The following is a 17,655-nucleotide window of genomic DNA, read 5'->3' as shown; positions in this document are numbered from 1 at the left end:
TCAAAATTTGATAAATGTGATAAAAGTGCTTTTTGTTTGCTTCCATTGTTTGCTTTTGCAAGGGAATATAGGAATGTGGTCCTATTCCCAGGAGGCTCTGAGGGTACATGTGTCAAACCTCCACAATGGGCAGTGTTGTCCTCTTCTCTATGGTACCACATCTCCCCTCGGCTGGGCCCTGCTTTCGAGCCTCGAGTCAGGGCTTCCCCTTCAGGACTGTGTGTACAGCTGCATGGACAGTGCCACGATGAGGGTACTCAGCGATGGAGCAAGCAGGGCTGAAATCAAGCTGGCACTTCATGCCTTTTTCCCCAGTTTCTCTGCATCTTTCCCTTTCCCTCCCCAGGCACCTGATCTATATAATAGATATGTAACCTGAATGGCTGGTTGGCTGGATAAGTGAAGGAACGGATGGATGGATGAATGAAATGAAGCCAAGGGCACACTGCTGGACCCGGCTCTGCTTCATACACTGCCTTCTACACCGGGGGATTAAAAACTGGTACAACTCTGTGGAGGGCAATGTTATTAAAATCAAAAGTTCAAAACCATTTCCAGGAATTTATCCTAGAGACATATTTGTACATGCCTGAAATGATGTATGTATAAGGTTATTTCATTTCAGCTTTGTTTGTAATAGCAAAACATTGGAAGCAACCTAAATGTCTATCAATAGGGGACTACAGATAAATTATGGTACATAGATGTATATTGAAAAAAATATATTAGCATGAATAACGAATGAGGAAGCTTTATGTACTGCTATGGAACAATTAGCAAAATACACTGTCTCATGAAAGAACAAGGTGAGGAATCATGCATGTGGTTGGGGCGGCCATGAACATGCTCCATGCAGGTGTCTTACTGGGAGAATAAGAGGCAGGCGCTCCGGTGCTGCCCTTGGAATCTTCTACCACATTCACCCTGAGGCCACACTTCCCATGGGTTGCTCATAGCTAATAACTGAGGATGGCCGATCTTCTCACTGCACTCATTCTTGTGAGACAATAGACACCTCTGATGGGCAACTGTAGTTGGGCTTTCTTAGAACCACCCTGCAGCTGGGGCACCTGGGTGACTCAGTCGGTTCAGCACCTGCCTTTGGCTCAGGTCATGATCCCCGGGTCCTGGGATCGAGCCCCACATTGGGCTCCCTGCTCAGAGGGGAGTCTGCTTCTTCCTCTCCCTGTGCCCCTCCCCACTGGGCTCGTGCTCTCCCCCGCCTCTCTCATTCACTCTCTCTCAAGTGAATAAATGAAATCTCCCCCCCCCAAAAAAAAAGAATTAAAAAAAAAAAAAAAAGAACTGCCCTGCAGTGTGAAACCCTACTCATCTGGTCCTCCTTACCTCTCTCCCTCCTTCATGGAGGTCAGACCGCCATATTAGTGTGGGACCCTCCCCCTCCTTTTCTGGCTTCTTAATGTTCTTTCCCTTATGGGCAGTTCCTCCAAAACTTGCTTACACATCTCGTCTCACCTTGCCGTCTCCAGCTCAGAGGACCTGGACAAATGTAATAGTCTGCTACTATTTGTGCAAAAATGATATATATGTGTGTATGCATATGTATAAAATATGCCTGAAAGTATATAAAAGAAAGTGGTGTCATCAGTTGCCTCCAGAGAGGGTACCTGGCAGCTGGGGAAAAAGGATAGGAGGATATAGAGTTTCTAACTTTTGAATTCTAAACTGTGTGAATATATTCGCTATTAAAAAAATTCATGCAATTTCTTTAAAAATGAGTGATAACTAAGTTATAAAACAGCATGACTCCATTTAAAATAAACTTCATAAATCAGTCAATGCACATTTATAATATATTAAGTTTCAAAGACGGAAGGGTATAGTGAATAATGTTACAATTTTCTTGCCTGCATACTCACTTTCTAAAATGTACCCACAATTTTGCGTAATAAGAAGAAAAATATTTTTAAGGCGAGCAATAATTCGCTGCAGACTCCTTTGCAGTCTTGTTGGCAATGACCTCACACAGGTTCCCCCCAAACTAAACAGACTCCCTATTTTCTTGTACCGGAGACATCAGCCTCTTCATAAGAGTCTTTGCTTTTAAAGAGTGTGACTAAACCCAACATGTCTTAACCTTAACTTTAGCACAATTAAGAAGTTTTAACTCACTTACAAAACTACTGGGCAAAGATTATCTCCATGAGTACTTATTCTAATTCGTGGAGATATTTAACAATAGTGACAATTACAGTGTTAGCCACAGTGACACAATTATCAAAATGAAAACCAAATGTAGCCATTAGTTTGTATGTCACATGTCAGGAAGGGTTTGTGAAGGTTTTGCTGGTTTGCAATGAGCTGTGAGCTTCTAGTGCTCATCTCCATGTAGGAGCCTAGTCTAGAACAGTCAGTCATCTATTGCTATTACATGCCATGGGCTATGTTAGGCAGTGGTAATACGAGAATGAATAAGATAGGATCTTGACCTTTGTGAAACGTGTCTTTGAGATGGAGAGGTGGCCAGGTAGGCTCATGCAGCACTAAGTAAAAAACCTTATTTCCTTTTACCATCTTTTCTGTCTACTTATTTGTCTAAAGGACATTTGGTAATAATGAACTTCTAATTCAAAAGTATAGGTTAAAGGAATAGAAATATATATTTTCCCTTGCTCAATTATGTAAAATTTGTCTCTTAAAGAGTTTGAAATTTGTCTCAAAATTACACAATCTAACACAATTCATGAGGTAAGCTATGGCTCTTTGCAAGCAAGTTTTGCAGACATTAAATATGAAGATATAGCCAAACATGTTTTTAAAGCATTTTTTTTTAAAAATATGTAAATACAGAGTTGAGAATTAATGGAAAAAGTGTTATACGCAAACTGTTTTCAACAGCTTCAAAACAGAAGAATTTAGGAAAAAAGTCTCTCACACTTGAAAGAGAATATATATAAATAGATTTCTCCATTCTTACAGGGATCTTTTAAAAGAAAAATGTTCAATGTTTCTGAAATACTTGGAAATCAAGACTAGACAGAATCTTATTTCCTGGCCAGCTTAAATAGAAAATACGAATAAATTCAGTGTTCTTTTTAACTCTACTATTTGAAAAGAATAATCAGTGTCAAGAATCTGTGTCAATTGCAATTGTGACCTGCTTCGTGAAATCAGGGTGTTATATAACGGTAAACCATCATCGTATCCCAGAGATAACACTTACATCCAAACGCCTATATAATTCTGGAATATCAGCAAATAGAATGAATAGACACACACTCAGCTGTATGACCAGCACAAGGACAAATATATCTGAGGAAATAAGAACACAAGCTATCATTTAGAGAAACCAGAGTACAGAGTGTCACATCTATTGATAGGCATATTCTAGATTAACACTGATTAAATTTACTTGATTTCTACATCCAAGCAGCATTATAAATGGAAAGCACTCATTTCTATGCAACGGGTCTCACCTCCACAATCTCTATGCATGTCCTTGAGGTAAGTGGAAATTTTCACATGCATGTTTTAAGTTTCAATTAATAAAATAGGAAATAGAGAGCAACGTTGACATAATATATTTTCAAAAAATGCCTTGAAGACATTTAAGTATCTGAGTCTCTTTAAGGCAAAACACCTGCCTCAAATCCTTTTCTGGAAAAAAAGGGGGGGGCTGTAAACAGTCAAATGTTTAAATTGCAGTCATATACAGGTGAACATTTGACTGCTTTCTCATCCTAAGAAGGAGAAGGGCAAAATAATTTTCTCTGAACAAACAAATTTGTATGAGGATATTGATTCCTCAACTTGTGCTTCTAAATTTTCCCAATTAGAGAGGCAGTGGTGGTATACAAATAAATGTCCCAAGGGCTAGTCAGATCACCCACTTCTCCTAACACGCTCCCCACCCCAGTCCAGAATGTGAAGAGGTGGCAGGTACTTTGGCCAAGAGTCTCCACAATCACTGCGGCCAGGTTCCTTCAGGAGGGACCCACCCCTAGGCTGCCAATGACACAATGCATCTCAACCATTATCTTCATGGCAGGAGACATGTTTCAACTGAATACCATGACACTTCTCTCCACCTCCTCCCAGATGAATTCTGACACGTGCTGACAAGTAAGGAAATAAATGAGCCGTCCCAATTTGGAGCGGTGCCATGAAAAGACACCTAGATACAAACTTCTGGTAAAGGAAAGGGTAGAGAAAGAAACCCTAGAATTTAATGCAGTTTTGAGGGAAGGAGCAAAGGATGAGGCTGGATGTGTTGTATAGAGCCCTAGAGTAAAAGTCAACAAACCCAAGATAAGCATCAACTCTGCAGCTGCTCCCTGAGTGACCTGGGGATATCTGTTCCCTCTGGTGACCTCTCACCTCTGATCTGATACAATGCTACTCACAGTTTGTATAGATGGGCTGCCTAAATGGTTTTCCTTTAGAGAAAATAAGAGCCACAATGATACAGTTGATTGTTCCCAAGAACCATATGGTAGTGTTCTCAAAGCTTGTGAAGGCACCATTACTTCCAATTTTTTCTGGAGCAGTTGGAGAAATGATTAATGTTGAGCTGTTTTCATTTTGCAGTGTGCAGACACTAAAAAGGAAACAAAAAAGGTAATGAAGTAAGGTGACAGGTCTTTATGGAACATTTGTATCTACAGGACTCCATGCTCTCAATGTAGTTGACTTACACTTTGGGAAAGAATATACTGAAAAGTAAGGAGAAGGAAACCAGCACAGACAGATCTATATTTTGGATAGATAAATAGATAAAAGATAGATGGGTGATAGATAGATAAAGCAAGTTATATATTCAATAAATTAGATACCCATCATGTGTATTTTGGCTATGAGGGAAAGATGTGAGTAAGCCATGATTCTTCCCTCTCATGGCTTAAGGTCTCTAAACATTTATAAATAGGGTGACCATATAATTTGTCATACAATAAGAACAGATCTGAATGTGAAAGGAAAAGATAAATACCATCAGAAAAACTGGTAGTTGCCAGAGGAGACATGAGTAGGGGGGATGGGGAAAATAGACAAAGGGGATTAAGATGTACAAACTTCCAGTTACGACTGAATAAGTCACGGGGATGCAAAGTACAGCATAGGGAATATAATTAATAATATCATAATAACGTATAGTGACAGATGGTCACACTTATTGTGGTAAGCACTGAATGATGTATAGAATTGCCAAATCGATAGCTTGTACACCTGAAACTAATATAACATTGTATGCCAATTATACTTCAGTAATTAATTAATTACAGATAATTTCATTATTATATCAGGCTGACGGGGCAAACTATAATGCATGGTCACCTAGATATAAATGACGGTCATAGATCATTATGACACAAGACAGGCAAAGGCAAGTGCCAACGAATAATATCCTCAAACTGTGCTACAGAGAAGAGAAGATCACTGGAAATTTTCCCAAGGGACTTAAAGAAGCCAATGCTTCTAGAAGAATGAAGAACCATTTGCTTCCTGTCATAAGGACCAGATGATGTTTGATGGAAATTAGAAGGTGAGATGCTGGAATCGAGGCTGTGACAGTACCTGTGCGTCTCCATGGAATACCAAGGCTGCCTCTGAACCAGAATGAAGCCCACAATGTGCATAGCCAGGCTGAGAAGAATGTTGAAAATCACAGAGAGCAGCAGAGGTGGGGAGATCAGCCGTCCTGCAGGCCTGAAAGGCACCAGCTTCGGGTAGGCACCATTCAAGTTCACTACAAAATAAATTCAAGTTGTATATTTGTGAGAGCAGGAAAATGTTCTAATCTTCATCAGAAGAACAGTGTAACTTCTTGGGCCCACCCATCCAAGCAAATTGACAAATTGGAGTACATCGTTTTTTTGAGGGAACGAAACAACGAATGGGCTCCAACTCAAGTCATATGAGAAAGTCCTAAGAAAGCAGACAGAACAATCAGGAGAGACTTTTATTTTTGCCTATTAAATGAGCCAAGGCCATCAAATTATAAACGAGGGCATGATGAAATGCATACTCTCTTACACTGCTTGTGGGAATGTACATTGACACAAACCTTCTGCAGGACAATTTCACAATAAATATGAAAAGATTGAAAATTGTTCACAACATTTGACATGGTCATTCCTGGCAATTTACCCTAAGCTAAAAAACATCAGAGATGTATAAAGATGTTCATTACTGCATCATTTGCAGTAAATTACGGTGCGTCTATATAATGAAACAACATGCAGTCACTAAGAAGTAATGCTTTAAAATATTCAATGACAAAATGAGGAGTGACATCAGAAAAATGGCAGAGCAGGAAGCTCCAAGTTCCCATCCTTCCACAGAAACACTGAAAAATAAGCAGAAACTGTCAAAACTAACTTTGTCAGAACTCTGAAAAACAAAGGCTTATAGCAATCAAACAATCGCTAAATTAAAAAAAAAAAAAGAGCAACTTAAAAATGGTAGGAAGGCTTTGTGTCATTTTTACTTGCCCTTGCTATATCCCTCTTCAGCTCAGTGGCAATCTCAAAGTTAGTTGTTCACACTCCCAATGTGGGGAAGACTCTGGTGTCTTGTCACAGGAGGAAAAGAGCAGGCTTCATCACAAATTGTGTAAATCTGTTCTAACCTGTCTGGAGGTTATCTGAAGGACTGGTGCAAGGTGCTTATCTCTCTCACCTAATGCGAAACTTAACTCAGGACAGCAGCATACACTGCTTGAAAACATTGTAATCCTAACCAACTACCCACAATCACCTGGGGCAAAAGATTACAGTTGAGACGTAAAATAACAACCAAAATGAAGAAAAGTTAAAGAAAGTTCCTTTGGGAAATTATGGCATTCAAAAGCACCTATGTATATTGGGGACTATAAAAAGCCATGCACACACCTAAGGTAAGATACATACTCAGAAAAGACCAGAACGGCCCCTCAGTTTTCAGCTCTGGATGATCTTGCACTCAGTGCAAGCCTGCCTAAGTGTGGAAGTGTCCCAGCACAGAACAAATCTGCAAAGACTGGGAGAGTTTCTTCTTTGTTCAATGGTTTTAAACTCATGGAGGTTGAGAAAATCTCAATCAAAATACTAGCTGAACAAAAGCCAAAGGAACAGAGATTTCATTGACCACACATGATAACTGATACAATCTTTGCAAAAATAGTTTAGGGAAGTTACTAAACAAATGGACTCTGACAGTCTTCAAAAAATAGCAAAACAGGGGCGCCTGAGTGGCTCAGTCGTTAAGCGTCTGCCTTTGGCTCAGGGCGTGATCCCAGAGTTCTGGGATCAAGCCTCACGTCAGGCTCTTCCACTGGGAGCCTGCTTCTTTCTCTCCCACTCCCCCTGCTTGTGTTCCCTCTCTCGCTGGCTGTCTCTCTCTGTTAAATAAATAAATAAAATCTTAAAAAAAAATAGCAAAACAAAAACCGTCAAGTCCTAGGGAAAAGGGTAAATATGATTTCTGGAGTTATGACACTATAATATTCAATGGAACAAAATAAATTGACAGAAATCATCTCTGAGGAAGCCTGGGCATTGAACGTATTGGACAAAGACTTTAAAACAAATGTTTCAAATATGCTCAAAGAAATCAGGAAGTAATGTATGAACAAAACGAAAATGTCTTTATAAAGAGATAGAAAATATGGAAAGGAGCCAAAAGAAATTCTTTTTAAAGAACCCTTTCTTATAATTTCTACCTCTTCATGGACACTTCATTTTGTCCAGTAGAAGTAACTATTTGAGCAAATATAAAAGACTGTATTATTGTATTTTTTGTTTTTAATTCCACTTTTTATTCCTACATGGTTTAAAAGACAACACAGAAAAAATAATTATATATCTATTTTGTCAGGCACACAATGGATAAAGATGTAATTTGTGGCAACAGCAATATAGAATGAGGAGACAGAGTTGTGAAGTCGCAGAGTTCTGCATGCTATTAAAGTTAAGGTATCAATTCAAACTAGATTATTATAAATTTAGGATGTTACATAAAATCCCCATGATTATAAGTTATGTCAGAGTTAACATCATACCCAAGGGTGAAAGACTGAGAGCTTTCCCCCTAAGATAGGAACAAGACAAGAATGCCCATTTCATCACTGCTATTCAACATTGTACTGAAAGTTCTATCCAGAGCAATTACAAAAGGAAAAGAAATAAAATCATCCAAATTGGAAGGAAGAAGTAAAACTATCTCTATTCACAAGTGACATAATCCTGTATATTGGAAATCCCAAAGACTACACAAGAAAGTAACTAGAGGGACATCTGGCTGGCTCAGTTGGGAAAGCATGCAATCTTGATCTCGGGATCATGAGTTTGAACCCCACACTGAGCATGGAGCTTACTTAAAAAAAATAAACTCCTACTTAGGTTGTTAAAAAAAGAAAGCTACTAGAGTTAATAAATTCAGCTACATTGCATGATACAAGATCAACACATAAAAATTGTGTTTCTATACATTGGCAATAAACAATTTTAAAAAGAAATTGGGGCGCCTGGGTGGCACAGCGGTTAAGCGTCTGCCTTCGGCTCAGGGTGTGATCCCGGCGTTATGGGATCGAGCCCCACATTAGGCTCCTCTGCTGTGAGCCTGCTTCTTCCTCTCCCACTCCCCCTGCTTGTGTTCCCTCTCTCGCCGGCTGTCTCTCTCTCTGTCGAATAAATAAATAAAGTCTTTTAAAAAAATAAATAAATAAATAAAAAGAAATTAAGAGAACAATTCCACTTTCAAAAGCATCCAAAACAATAAAATATCTAGGAATAATTTTAGCCAAAGAGAAGAAAGATCTGAACACTAAAAATCACAAAACGTTGCTGAAAGAAATTAAGCAAAACATAAATAAAAGGAAATACATCAGATGTTCACGGATTGGAAGACTTAATATTGTTAAGATTTCAACATCATCCAAGGTGATCTATAGATTCAACACAATCTCTATCAAAATTCAAACGATTGTTTTTCAGAATATTAAAGTTGATCTTCAAATTCATGTGGAATTATAAAGGGCCCTGAATAGTCAAAACAATCTTGAAAAAGAAGAACAATGTTGGAGGACTCAATACTTCCTGATTTCAAACTTACCATAAAAAAAGTAATCAGAACACTGTGGTAATAAGCATAAGGTAATGACATATAGACCAGTGGAATAGAATTGAGGGTCCAAAAATAAACCCATACATCCATGGCCAATTGATTTTCAATATGAGTGTTAAGACTATCCAATGGGGGAAAGAACAGTCTTTTTAACAAATGGGGCTGGGACAGCTAGATTTCCACATGCCAAATAAATGAAATTGGACCCCAACCTCATACCATATAGAGAAATTAACACACACAAAAAAGAATCAATGACTTAAGTATAATAGCCAAAAACCATAAAATTCTTTTTAGTAAACAAAGGGTAAATCTACAGGACCTTAGATTTGGTAACGTATTCTTAGATAGGAGACCAAAAGCATGATCTATAAAAGAAACAAATAGATACATTGGACTTAATCATAATTAGAAACTTTTGTACATCAAAGGACATTATCAAGAAAAGGAAAAAAAAACATAGAATAGGAGAAAATGTCTGCAAAAATGTATCTGAGAATGTTTTAACATCCACAACATCTGAAGAACTCTAGAGCTCAACAACAAAAAGACAAAAATCCAGTTAAGAAAGGAGCAAAAGATTTAAACAAACATTTCTCCAAAAAAGACATACAAATGACCAATAAGTACATGAAAATATGCTCAACGTGATTAGTTACTAGGGAAATAAATTAAAAGCCACAATAAGATACCATTCCATACTGACTAGGATGTGAAAATAATTTTTTTTACTTAAATAACAAGTGTGGATAAGACTGTAGAGAAATTGAGGTCTTCATACATTGCTGGTGATGATGTCGTCACTCTGGAAAAGAATTTGGGTGTTTCTCAAGAGCAAAATATATGATGACCATAGCACCCAGCAATTCTATTCTTATGCCCCAAATTATTAAAAACAGGGACTCAAACAGATACTTTATGCAAATGTTCATTGCAGCACTCTTTACAATAGCCAAAAGGTGAAAGCAGCTCAAGTCCATCAACAAATAAACGGATAAACAAAATGTGGTATAGACGTAGAATAGAATATTACTCAGCCATAAAAAAGGAATGAAATTCTGAGACAGGCTACAGCATAGGTAAACCTTGAAAGCACTATGCTAATTGAAATAAGCCAAACATAAAGGAACAAATATTGTGTTTGATTTATATGAAATGTCTTGAATAAGCAAATTAATAGAAACCAAAAGTAAATTAGAGGTTACCCGCCAGAGGCTGGGAAGAAGAACAATGGAGAGCTGTTACTTAACGGGCACAGTTTCTGTTTGGGGTGATGAAAAAGTCTGGGAAGTAGGCAGTGGTAATGGGTTGCACAACACTGTGAATGTCATTCATGTTCCTGCACTAGACACTTAAAAATGTTGAAAACAACAAATTGTATGTTATATACATCTTACCACCATAAAAAAAGAATGAAAATATTTAATGACATTAAAAGAACATAGGGGAAAGGAAGGAAAAATAAGGTAAAAACAGAGAGGGAGGCAAACCATAAGAGACTCTTAACTATAGGAAGCAAGCTGAGGGTTGTGGGAGGGGAGGTCGGTGGGGGATGGGGTAACTGGGGGATGGACATTAAGGAGAGCACTTGATGGAATGAGCACTGGGTGTTACATGCAACTGATGAATCACTAAACTCTACCCCTGAAACTAATAATACACTATATGCTAACTAACTCAAATTTAAATAAAAACTTTTAAAAAGTACTTATAAAATTAAATGAAAAAAATGTATGCACAACTATATAGAAAACATAATTCAAATTTCTTCATTTACATGTAAATATCAAAATTCATTAATTGGTTAGCTCTGAATGGTAGAATAAAGGTGGGTTTTTTCTTTGTTATATCTTGCAATGTTTTCCATCTTTGTTTCACAATGAATATACATTAATAATCATAAGAACAAAAAATAATCAAGTATTTATCAAAAAACAGAGAAAAACCTGGAGATGCTTGTTATTGAGCAGAGAACAATTATGAAAGACATGAGGGCTGTTTGCAAAAATCTGGAAGAAAGACTGTCCTTAGGAGAAAACGCAGACGGCCCTGTGTCACCACAAATGGCAAACCTGGGACGGGTGGAAGTTATACAGGAATAGATTTGCCTTGAAACGCAGGAGAACTCTCTTAACAGTATGGACTGTCTGAGGGTGTTCTTTCCAGAGATTTGACAAGTATTTCATGAGCCCCTTGGATACATTAGGCACTGTCAATAGTATCAGGAACACAGCAGTAGTCGAGACAGACAAGGTGCTGTTCTCACAATGCACACACTCTGGGAGAGGGAAGCAGGAAAATGCAAATAAAAATATAGATAAATATCATAATTTCAAACTGTGAAAACCACCATACATGAAGAAAACAGGGCACAATTGTGCTTCCTGCCTCCATTGCCACCGTGCACCTGTGAAAAAGCTTATTGCAAAGGAGAGCAAAAAAAAAAAAAAAATGTAAGCTCTGAAATTTGCCCTTGACCGCACCCACCCTGTAGAAGAGGGAATCGTAGATGCTGCCAATTTTGAGCAGTTTCTTCAAGAGAGAATCAAAATGAATAGAAAAGCTGGGAATCTCTGCGGCAAGGTTGTAACCACTGAAAGGAGCAAAAGCAAGATTATGGCAACTTCTGAGGTGGCTTTTTCCAAAAGGCATTTGAAATATCTCATCAAAAAATATTTGAATTAGAATAATCCATGTGATTGGCGGAGTGTAGTTGCTAACAGCAAAGAGAATTGCCAATTGCATTACTTCCAGATTAACCAGGACAAGGAAGAGGAGGAAGATGAGGATTAAAACTTTATCTGGAATATTTGTATGAGTTCTTGAATAAAATTTGGGAACCAAAAAAATAAAAAAATTATAAAAATAATAAAATAAAATAAAAAATAAAGCACAACTGTGAGATAGAGAATAACTGGCTTAGTGACGACTTAAAGTGACCTTCCTGAGGGGGTGACATTTGAGCTGAGATCTGAATAACAAGAAAAAGTCAAAGCCATATAAAGATCGAAGGGGAGAGTGTTCTGGGCAAAGAAAATAGCAAAAACAAAGGTACTGTGGTGACCACAAGCTTGGCAGTGCTCAAGGGACTGAAAGACCGGGGTGCCTGGAACAAGTGAGTAGGGTTGTGGCTGGAAGAGAAGGTGGAGAAGCAGGCAGAGGCCAAAGCATTTTAAGCAAGTGGGTGACAGTAAAATTTACTTTTTAAAAATAACATTCTTACTACCCTTGGAAAAGTAAATGGGGGGAGGGGAAGCAAGATCAGTTGTGAAGTGGTTGCAGGAATCCACAGGGAGGTTGCATTGCTCTGTGCCAGAGGTTACAGAGCTGCGGAGGGAGAGGAGAACTGCAGGACAGCTTCTGCAGGTAGAACCAACTGGAACTTCATAGGTATGGGGTGTGAAGGGTAATGAAAAGAGAAACTAAGGATGGCTCCAGGTCTTTGAACAGCTAGGTACATAGTGGTACAATTTTACTAGAATGTAAGGAAAGGAAATTTTGTATGTTTTTTTTCTTTCACTGATGTACTCTGAGTGCTTATTTCAGCAGGCAGTACAAACCAGGCACTCAGTCAGTAGCTAATGATTTTGTTGACTATCAGATCTGGTAGAAGATAAGCAAATATATTTATATGCTGATGAGAATGATCCAGTAGACAAGAGAAAAGTTGATGATGGTGGAGAAAGAGATTATTACAGAAATAAAACCCTTGAGAAGGTAGGAGGAGGTAGGATTAAAAGTACAAGTGGAATTGTTGGCATTTATATTTAACAGAGAGGAAAGCAGAGAATATGGTAAAGACGATGGGGAGTGGATGTGTTGGGGGGAAATCCTACAGCAGAAAAATTGGGGAGACAATTAGTGGCCTAATGGAAAGATTATCTTGACTCTCCATTCAAAACCCCAAAAGGCTGGGATTTAAAGATGGAAAACACAGAAACCACTCAGCTTCTATAAACTGGGCACATTTTAACTGTAATTATACCAGAAAGCATACTGAAGTCAGCATTCCTGATTTTCAAAGTGCATTTTTCATTTTAAATGTTTAGTGACCATTATGGAAGCCCTGTATTTTGTGGAAAACAGCAAAAGAACTAGCCATATTTTCCTTGGCTAACACTTTTCTTTCAACCCAACTCTCAAAAGTAGAAGTCCTATTTCCTCTNNNCCTCTCTGTATCCGGGGCAGAGGGAAGCACACTGAGGGGAGCAAAGGAAGTTTTAAGAATGTCTTACTTGTTATGCCAATAAGAGTTGTAATGGCCAGATCCTGGAACAGAAACTGGTAATTTGAGAGGCTGTTTGTCTCCTGAAAACAAAAAGGGAAGTGACTCAAAGAAGTTATGACCTGGAAGTCTGACATCAATGGCATTCATTTTGTCACTGCAACATAGGATTTTACAAGAAGATGGTGCAGCCGGGGTCCTGTCCATGTTGGTGAGAGTACCGAAGACAAGGCTGTGAAACCCCCTCTAGCCAGGAGGCCACCTTCGTGTGCTTTCTGGGCTGGCTTCTTTGTGCTTCGGTATCCCCTTGTTGAGGGGGACATTTCACTGTACTAGATTCATCTCTGATCTCTTTTCTATCTGCTAGCAGAGAAGTCAGGGTTTGGTCTGGCACAATAGAACAGTGGGTTCCCAAGAGAAACAAGTGTTAAGTATGCAGTAATCTTACCAAAATTTTACCTATGGAAAAAGAATAACTGAACCCAGTATTTGCATTTTTGGGCGTTGTTGGGAAGTTCTGATAAAGCACCTTGGTATTCTTGAGAAATAAGTGTTCAGGTCTTACTGATTTCAAGTAACTTGCTTCCTTGCCCCCCCCTTTAGTGGAAAGGAATAATGATGACCCATGTTTAACTCTATAGTATGAGTTACTGGGATTCCAAAATAGGGCCACATGTCTGTACATAGTTTCTCCTTCCCCAGCTTACTCATTAATGAGTGGGAAAGGATACAGGTAAGCTGAAAATAACAGAACTAAAACCTTCAATCCAGAAGCGAGAGGGCAGGAGGTAGAGATGAATCTCAGGAATCTTAGACTCCTTCACGGGCTGCTTGTACTAGCCCATGAGTTAACTGCTCAGTTTTCAGGGATCTTTTTGAACTGGTTGTTAAACACAGCCATTAGAAAAATGTAAGTCATACAAATCTACCATTAAATACATTATGCTAAAAACAAAGCTAATAAATACCCCAAACCCAGCACTTCCTAATCATTTTCCTACATTGTGCTGTTATCTATGCTCTTTAAGATATTTCCAACTCTTGTATCTCTGTGGTGCACGTGCTACATAATGGCACGCTACTGTGTGTCCCTTCCCAACTCCACGCTCAGTGACAGCAGCTAGACAGCTTGAAACCAGCCATGGTGGGAGAATTTACACCATGCAAGTTGGCAAACATTCATAACCAGGGCTTGTTTTTCCAGGGAGAGCCAGCTATGAAACATTTACCAGCAACCCCAATCAGAGAATCATCTCTCTAATGAATGGTACAATAGGGTAGAGTCACACTGGAACCAGGAAGATAGAGACCTGGTCCAAGCAGGCAGATGCAACAGCGAGAGAGAAAGTGCTGTGTTCTGATGCTCAGTGACGCCTGCATAAAAAAAATGTCTCTGTCAGAGAGTCAGAGAATTGACACCATCAACTTTTCCTGTGTACATTCATCTATTTCTGATTTACTTTCAAAATAAAGGTAGTTTTAGAGGGGCTATTGGTGCTCCAAGTTCCCCCCCCCCCCACATTCTTCCTGAAGAGGCCTTGCAGATTGGGAAGGCACCGCCCCTTGTGTTGGTCCTCACTAACCAAGAGCTCAGGTCCCCAGTCATACCCAGTAGAGCAGCAGAACACCAACATACTGAATCATGCTGTACAGAGCCATGTACTTAAACATGCAAAACGAGGTGACCAGAGCCGCACGTCCTTCCCTGTGTGAGAAAAGAAATGAAAAAGTGAGGAAATGAAAGGAATAGAAAGAAACGAGGTCACTTACTCTGCTGTGCAGCTGAGCACAGGAGAAAAAACTCAAAAGCCTGATTACTCGACTGTCTGATAGACTGGACAGCCTTGAGCTAGTGGGAGCTGGCTGTCAGAATATGCTAAATGACTAGATTTTCAGGAAACACTGATTCCGGGCCAAGGTGCACAGGCTTGGTCCAGCTGTGGAGTCCAGGTCAAGTGTTAGTCTTGTCCTCTCTGTGGGGACGATGTCAGCCCAGTCAGAGGGCCTGGGAACTGGTCCCAGACCCCACACCTACACACTGATGTCATTTGGAAGGGTCAGTTACCTTCTGTCACAGTTTCTTCATCTGTGAACTAAGGGATTTAAATAAGATTGCCTGCTTGGGGGCTATTTTCATGCAGGTGTTTCATTTCATTCAAAGCTCTTTTGGCAATCCCAATTTTTTCTGAAACTGGACTAGACCAGTACCTGCACTCAAATTAGTCATATATGGAATTTAAATAGACCGGAAACAATGAGCATGCTTGTTTCTGTTACTGTTGATTGACTTTGAGTAAATAGTATATGTATAAACAGCATAAAATAGATTACTTATCAAATGTCACTTTTATCTCTTTCATTGGAAAGAAAATAGAGTTTAAATTTCCTTCTGGTCATAATGTTTCCCTGGGATTCCAAAACCTGATTTCAAAATGGGCTTTTTCCTGTTTTGGGTTTCTGCTGCTATCATTTGCTCTACCAGAACATAGTTTCTCTTCATTTCTCACCTCCTTAGAAAGGCTTTCGCATACCACCCACCTGCAGTAGCCAATTCCACCTCCCCAGTCCCCTTCCTACTTTTCCCATTACCCTTGATTTATCCATGTATGTGTTTATTGCCTGACTTCTTCACCAGAAGAAAGCTTTATGAGATCAAGGGGTGTGTGATTTACTTTCTTCTGGGTCTCCAGTGCCTCCACCAGTTCCTGGCACTAAGTGCCTACTCTATAAATATTTGTTGAATACACGCATAAATTTTTTAAAAATTAGGAAAAGCTAGCCAAATCATTATTATTTTAATGTGGTGGGAATAGTATGATATTTGTAGATAGAACATATTGAAATAAAATCAATTTTAATAGAACTTCTAGTCCTATATGGCTATTTGAGCTTGGGCACATCAATTGAACCTCAATTTCATTATTTGCAAAAGAAAATAGTGACCATTCCTACATCTCCAAGCTGTTTTGAAGTATAAGATAGTAGGTATTAAAGCACTTCACAAACTATAAATACATGCTAGTTATAATAGCCCAAAACAGCCACAATGCTACCCATCTCTATCATTCAAATAAAATACAGCAGAAAGACATATACTGGAAGGCAGATATAAAGAACCAAGGGAAATTTTAGTAGGACCAGCAAAGATGAGCAAATATTTTGAAAACTGGGGATGGGAAGGATATTCCAAAGCAGCATAAAGAGTCAAGAGGGAAAGAGGGCAAGTGGGGAAGAGAAAGTTTCTGTCCATCTCCCCATCATAAAGCATCTAAGGAGGATCCGTGTAAAAATAACAATAATAAGAGTATGATTGACACTTTCAAAGTAGTAGCAAGTTCCAGATTCCAATTTTCTAAAAATAACCTATTGAGTGATTTTCATTAGAAATGCCACTGTTGTCCCACAGTTATTTTGAACTCCTGGTGAGTCCACTTGGGAGTAGAATGGTTGACTGCATTGTCTGCAAAGCACCCTCCCCACCCAGTGACACAAAGTTTCCCTGCTCTTTCTCTGGCAGAACAATGGGATCGGCACCTCAAAGTTAAGAGAGATTAAAACAATGCTGGTGGAAAGCCTCTACTTACTTGATAAGGTGAGGTACACACTCAATGTTTGGAGTTTTTGAAGTGAAAGGTGAGGCCACAGATGCCTCCTGCTCTGATAAAGAGATGCCCACGTGAGCCATTTTCAAAGCCTGAAAGCAAAGGGTCAGCTTACTCTCCATACACACTCTCATACATCTCTCCTGAGGCTACATGAGAAAAGCCTGTCAAGCTAGCCACAGAGTGGCTTGTGGACCAAGCACTAGCCAGGAGATGACCAGATTTTTGCTCTGCCTACTATATAAGAAAAAGATGGCACTGGGACACTTAGCCAAAGAAGTGGGGAATCCAGAGCCATATTCTAGCCCATCTGGTCTATACCAACCACTGAGTCATTGCGCGTCTTTGGTCAAACCCTCCCAAACCCTCCACATCAGTTTCTCCATCAGGAAGAATGGAGGTAGTGTATATCCCAAGAATATTATCTCTAAAGAACTCCAGGCAAGCACAATCAAGTGTAAGTCTTGGTCTGTCCTAGTGCAACTATGGCCCCGCACGCTGGCAGCTACTTACCCCACAGTCATTGGCCCCGTCACCGCACATTCCTACAAAGTAACTAAAAGGGAATCATGTCAAATGTAAGGGATATCAAAGCAATTTTACATGCTAATTTCTCTAATTAAAAAGATAAGATGAACTTCATTACTGAGGATTTGAACTGATTATTTATTTTAAGGGAGTTTTCTTAAGAGTCCAGTTTGACTAAAAGCGAAGTGTGACTCAGCAGTGCAGTGCACCATTCCTGACGCCAAGCACTTCAGGGAGACC

General features: G+C 39.2%; 1 protein-coding gene and 1 pseudogene across 1 annotated transcript in view; one reads left to right on the top strand and one right to left on the bottom strand.

The window, feature by feature from the left end:
• Positions 1-17,655, bottom strand: part of ATP13A4 (ATPase 13A4) — a 138,848-nt gene that overhangs the window by 6,283 nt on the left and 114,910 nt on the right. Inside the window, exons 27-33 of the mRNA XM_008705149.2 lie at positions 17,401-17,443; positions 16,870-16,979; positions 14,894-14,990; positions 13,296-13,368; positions 5,533-5,704; positions 4,365-4,558; positions 3,185-3,273 (exon numbers count right to left, since the gene is read on the bottom strand). Of these exons, the coding sequence (XP_008703371.2) occupies positions 3,185-3,273; positions 4,365-4,558; positions 5,533-5,704; positions 13,296-13,368; positions 14,894-14,990; positions 16,870-16,979; positions 17,401-17,443 (778 nt within the window). The remainder of the gene's footprint in view (positions 1-3,184; positions 3,274-4,364; positions 4,559-5,532; positions 5,705-13,295; positions 13,369-14,893; positions 14,991-16,869; positions 16,980-17,400; positions 17,444-17,655) is intronic.
• On the top strand, positions 10,792-14,374 carry LOC103676007 (annotated as a pseudogene).

The sequence above is a fragment of the Ursus maritimus genome, unplaced genomic scaffold, assembly GCF_017311325.1.
Source record: "Ursus maritimus isolate PB19 unplaced genomic scaffold, ASM1731132v1 scaffold_4, whole genome shotgun sequence".
In the NCBI taxonomy this organism is placed as follows: Eukaryota; Metazoa; Chordata; class Mammalia; order Carnivora; family Ursidae; genus Ursus; species Ursus maritimus.
The sequence above is the reverse complement of the archived record's forward strand: the minus strand, read 5'-3'. Positions and strand labels throughout refer to the sequence as shown.